Here is a 6,127-nt window from a genome sequence, read left to right on the forward strand (position 1 = left end):
TTTTACAAAGAAACACGGATATATAAGTGAAATCCGTCAAAATACAAAGGCTGACAATATTAATTAAGATATCTGTAAGATATACGATGAAAAAGAATTAGATAAGATCATTAGTGGATACAGAATTATAACAAATTTATAAAAGATATGAATCTAATTGGATAACTCAAAATTCACGTACTGATATAACATTTAATGATACACTAATGATATAACTCTAAAAGATATAAAACAATTAGTAGAATTATACACATTTAAAATTCCTAACAAATTCATAAAAACTCGTACTAAATACCACTCAATATAACTCAAAAACAATTCGTAAATATTGTAGCCACTAGTCGTAAAAGGAAATCCAAGTAAATCGACAGCTCGTCAGGTGTTATACTAATGTGTAACGTAACTAATAAAATTCGTAACATACAAATGCGTAACATTATTTAAAATTCGTAACATATTTGTTTTGTTACGAATTATACATTATTGGGGTAAGCATTATACACGTTCTTTTTTTTGCTATGAATGAATCCATAATTATTTGCTTCCGTTAATTTTAATGGCTTGATGATAAAGTTAGTGTGTTTGATATATGGAAATAAAGATTTGAACAAATCTACTAATTCGAAATTAGATTAAGTAATTACACAATTATCCTTTTACGAATTAAGCGTGAATATGTATAGATTAGATTAGGCAAATCTCAAGCCATTAGATCGAACAACATTTAATGGACAATATTTATCCATATTTTATACACTTACAAGTGTTTTTATTATAGCCCTCCCATGACAAAGATTTGTTAACAAATATATTCGGATATGGAAAAAATTCTAATTATCAATTTAACCTTTACATAAATAAATAATGAGAAAAATCACAAAATATTTTAAACATAGGATTCATTAAATCTACGCATAAGAATGAATCTAAGATTTCACTGACTATATGTGATCTCACATATGTTACTACTTTATTTGCTTGTTCCTTTGAAATTTGGAGTCCTTTGCTCTTTCCTTCCTCGCAATGGCTTCCTCCCACTTTCCTCAGCTTCATGGTTCCGAACATAACGAGGTTTCCGATCCACTCGATCGACTGAGTGAGTTGCCCGATTCCTTAATCCTCTCGATTCTTTCGTTGTTGTCGTCGACGAGAGATGTTGTTAGTACAACCGTTCTCTCCAAACGCTGGAAAGATCTGTGGACCACCGTCCCCCGCCTTGAGTTCAAAGACGAAAATCCAGAGTTTATTTGTGGGGTTCTTGAAAAATGGAGAGGTGCCCAGATTCAGAGATTTTGCCTCCTTTGTTTTTGTGATGAGTTACCTCCTCCTACTAGCAGCGATGTTGATTCGTGGCTGCTTTTTGCGATGGAGAAGCAAGTGGAAGATCTACATATATATGCCAATGATATCGCATACTGCCCACCTCAGAGTTTGTATTCATGCTCCTCCATTACAAAATTAGACCTTGAATATTGTTGGTTCGAAATCGAGGGGAGTGTGCAGTTGAATCAACTCAAGATGTTATCAATTCGGATTCCGCATTCCTTGTCGGCTGACGCCATAAACAAACTTCTCTTGGGCGCCCCTCGCTTGGAAGATATGACTTTGATTGATGTTGAGATTAATGGAAACTTCAACATCATATCTCGCAGTTTGAAGACGCTCATAATCAAAGAGGCTGATATAAATGGAGAGCTCACGATTAGGGCGCCTAATCTCTTGACTTTAGAAATTCGCGCATACATTCATAATGGTGCTAGTTTTTTGTGCCATGTCCCATCTTTGACTAAGGCTTGTTGTTTTCAAGCTCAACATTGGTATGCGTATGATCCGCCTCTCGAAACGTTTTATCAACTTTTAAGATGCATTTGCCATGTTAAGAAGGTTGGATTATCGGAGTTGAGCACTAAGGTTTGATTTCTTATTCGCATTAATGCCATAAAGGAGTCGAATTGGACAAATCGTGCATATTCATGCCTTTAATATATTTAAATTCCGCTTCTCTTTAATATATTCGAATTGGACGAATTGTATCTGCAGTTGCTTCTCTCCATGAAGAAGAAAGATATGGTTGTTCGGTTTTCAAATGCTGAGGTTCTAAAACACACAGGCTTCCTCCGATATATTGGTCTTCTTGATTTCCTTGATCTTCTTGAGTTGTTTCCAAAGCTGAAGATGTTAAGTTTTCATCAAATAATATACAAGGTTTCTCTTTTATTATTTCACTTCGTTTTCCATAATTGATTAAAGCTCTTTTAAGTACTCCCTCATTCCATTACGAATATCTCTCATTTTTGTTGTCTGCACGAGTTTCAGTTTTACTTAAATGATTGTTTGATGTGTTTTTAGCGGTTAAATAGTCCTACTATGCATAATAATGAGCTATTGAAATTGAATTATAAGAATGGAGCGTGCGTTAGGGTGGTTTTTATTAGTGTTTGTAACCGTCATATCTTAAAAAGAAAATTGATACACTCTTTGTGGACGTTCAATAAAGCAACAACGCTATGGTGTGTTTTCGAATTGGATTTCTGCTTAATTTGTACCCATTTCAAAATCTTCGATTATTTGAATTTCGAATAATTTGCACACTCTTAAATTGTGCCACACTCTTGGTCCTTGACGGAGGGAGTACTAATTAAGGAGTAGATATAGCTAGATTAGTCTTTTATCATACTAAATTAATTTATATTTTTCAGGATATTAATCCCATTGTTGTGAGTCTTGTGACGCCATTTCCCCGTCCCTCGCTGCTCCATCTAAATACAGTTGAGATTTCTTGGTCTGCAGAAGACCCCTCAATAATTCCATTTATAGAATTTATCTTGCAAAATGCTCCCTTGCTCCACAAACTTGTGCTTTGTCTTTTACCGTTAAGTAAGCATTTCCTAATGGTAGAAGAGAAGGTGCGAAGTATGCCAAGATCCTCCCCAACTGCTGAGGTTATTATAGTAAGGAATTAGCATTTGCTCTAATGTAGTTGTTTATTTTATTCTACTTGTTTCTCAGCTATGGTATGGAATGGTATGTTTAATTTTAAGCAACATCACCCTGCTGATATATGTTCATACCATAACTAACTATTTTGATGCAGTTTGCCATGAATTAGTTTTCTATTTATCTGTACTTGATTGTGTTGGTGTCTCTATAAATGAAGCCCACACTTTAGCTCGTCTACCAAAAGCTGTTAATGATTCTAATTCTAGTTAATTATTCTAGTTTAATTGGTTTCCAGTTATAATAAGAGAACATTTTTCATACATAAGGCATAGGAAGCTTATGTATGTTTATAAAAGAGAGCATTTTTCATACATAAAGGCATTTTAAATTTTCACTGATAAACTTGAATCATTGATTTGAATAAAAACTTGTGCAATCATAATGAAGAACCGTGTTTTTCAAAGAAACACAGATATATATATGTGAAATCTGTCAAAATACAGAGGCTGGCGATATTAATTAAGATATCGGTGATGGAAAAAAATAAGATAAGAGGAGAGAGAACTATAACAAACTTATGAATCTAATTGGATATACCATAAGTAAAATAATGACAAAGATTTGTTAACAAATATAATCGGTTATGGAAAAAATTCAAATTATCAATTTAACCTTTTTCTCTCAAAAACCAGGAAAAAAAAAGAAAAAAAAGTTATACCTTTTCAAAGGCCTATAATTTGGGTGTATTTTTCGTAATTCTTGTTGTTGGAGCAAACTCACGCCAACTCCTCTACAAGAGAATAAGAAGCAGGCTGAATCTGCAGAAGCGCACCTCACGTTAACAAAGTAATCCGTCAATTGCGTGCACTCGCAGAAGACGGGATCGGAGACGCTTTATTAAGAGAAGACAAAGCAAAAGTATCTTGAGCAATCTGAGAAGAGAGCAATCTCGGAAGAGTGTTGCAGCCGCTCTTTTCTCTCCGAGGCAGTAGACGGAAATTATTTGTATTTGATGAGAAGAGACTAAGGAGGGTGTATTCGTTCTGGAATTTGATGGATTTCTATGGATTTTAAAAGTCTGGGTGTATTTGTTCAAGACTTTTAAAAGTCTGCAGAAATCTGGGTGTATTCGTTCAAGACTTTTAAAAGCCCATATAAATCTGGGTGTATTCGTTTCAGACTTTTTAAAATCCATACAAATCTAGGTGTATTCGTTATTCCATTGACTTAAAATCCGGAATGACTTTCATGGATTTCATCCAAAAAATACACACGACGAAATCCGGCCAAGAACCGCGATAATTGAAATCCATGAAGTTTTAAGCGAGCGCTGAGTTCCAGCGCCCTCGGCCAAAAAGCCAGTGAGCGCCGGAACTCAGCACTCGTTGAGAAAGTCCAGCGCGCGCTGGGTTTGAGCGGGCGCTGGGTTCCCAGCGGCCGCTGGGTTGCCGCGGTCGCTGGGCCCAGGCAGCCCAGCCCATCCACGCTTTTAAATACACCTCTTCGGTTTTTTTCCCCTCATTCCACAGACGCCTACAATAGACTTCAAAAAGAAGACAAGTTTAGGGTTCTATATTAGCTTTTAGCCAGGTATTTTTTCATAAATTTTATATCTTCATATTATTTTAATTATGCAATTTTTCTATAGCATGAATCTTGTACCTTTATAAATTGTTAGCAACTGTATGCTGTGTTTCTATTGCATGTGAGTTGATTTCAGTTTTTTGTTGATGTTTTTTATTTTTTATTTTTATTCATTGATATAGTACTGTATCTGTATTTATTTTCGGTGTCTAGTAATATTATTATGGGAGACTCTCAACCACAAGATTCATAAAAAAGGGCAGTGTATGAAACATGGACAAAGGAACAAAAGTCGGCGAAATTGAGCTGCTAATCTCAGGAATCTGGACCTTCAACATCGATCCGAACAACAACAGCCGATTAATCGACTTCGAGAATTTGCAGTCGCTGCCGCCGCCGCTCCGATCGTCGACGATCGAGTCAATTAGGGTGAGCCTGATCGATTTGTTGGCAGCGGCAAAGTCGTGGTGGGTATTGGTGGCGGACGGAGGCTAAAGTCACGGCGGGGCGTTAAGCAGGAGATGGCGGAGGCGACGAGGCCAGGGCGGCGGCGCATGAACTAGAAGATGGCAGAGGCGACGAGGCCGGGGCAGAGACGACGAGGCCGGGGGCGAACCAGGAGATGGCGGAGATGACGAGGCCTAGGCGGCGGCGCTTGGCCGGCGATTTGAGCTCGAAGGGATGGAGGGAGAGAGAGAGAGAGAGCGAGAGAGAGAGAGAGAGAGAGAGAGAGAAAAGGGGGGAAGGGAGTGGAGAGAGAAGAGAAGAGAATGAGAGAGGAGAAAGATGAGTACTTGGAGAGAAAGAGAGAGTACATATTTTTAAAGGAGGGTATTTCTGTCTTTTCAATCAAAAAGCGGATAGTTTTTATTATTTTTATCTTAGTGCACAATTTTTATCTTTACAATATGAAAGTGGATAGTTTTATATATTAACTCAAAAGTAATTATTAATATGTATGAAAATAATTATTGATATTTATAATTATTTCAAATAATTATTATTGTAAAAAAGCAAAAAACATTGTAATAAAGCAAGAAGAAAAAGAAGGAAAAAAAGAGGATTCACAGCAGATCTCTCAAAATTTTACTCATAAAAATACTCCTAAAGTCATCCCTAAATTATTTTTAAATTGCACGCAACAACTCTCCTATTTTTCATTATCTATTTTATAAATTTAGGATTAGATTTAAGGTGTGTAAATTTATGATTAAATTTTAGGGGTGTAAATTTTTTTGTGGGCCCAACTTAATATAGGTGATCTGTTGGATGATCATCTTATCTCACTTTTTATTATTTTAGCTCAAATTTAAAGTTAGGATTACTTTTGAAAAATATGCTGTGGATGATGGTGTGGTTATTGCCATTGCACCACACCACAATTTTGGTTTAGATACCAAAAGTTAATATATATGGATGCGTTAGATGCCTAAAATTTCTACATGACTAAAACTGATATATTAAATGATATAGTTTGATGTATATATAAATGACTTGGTATTAACTAGCTTAATTCTTCACTGAAAATTGACGATTGTGCCAAAAATATGAAACCACAACAATTAACAAGCAGAATTTCCAGTTCATGTGCAAAAAAATAAAA

The 6,127-nt window shown here is 35.8% G+C and overlaps 1 protein-coding gene across 1 annotated transcript; it reads left to right on the plus strand.

Moving 5' to 3' along the window:
- The first annotated feature begins 1,012 nt into the window (after positions 1 to 1,012).
- LOC131018227 (putative FBD-associated F-box protein At5g56440) lies at positions 1,013 to 1,917 on the plus strand. The gene has a single exon (XM_057946951.1). The coding sequence runs from the start codon at positions 1,024 to 1,026 to the stop codon at positions 1,915 to 1,917; it is 894 nt and encodes a 297-aa protein (XP_057802934.1). The 5' UTR covers positions 1,013 to 1,023.
- The last annotated feature ends 4,210 nt before the right edge of the window (positions 1,918 to 6,127 follow it).

This window comes from Salvia miltiorrhiza, chromosome 3 (assembly GCF_028751815.1).
Source record: "Salvia miltiorrhiza cultivar Shanhuang (shh) chromosome 3, IMPLAD_Smil_shh, whole genome shotgun sequence".
Classification (NCBI taxonomy): Eukaryota; Viridiplantae; Streptophyta; class Magnoliopsida; order Lamiales; family Lamiaceae; genus Salvia; species Salvia miltiorrhiza.

Excerpts from the sequence above, each read along its gene's own strand:
- LOC131018227 (XM_057946951.1), top strand. The coding sequence starts at position 1,024 with ATGGCTTCCTCCCACTTTCCTCAGCTTCATGGTTCCGAACATAACGAG.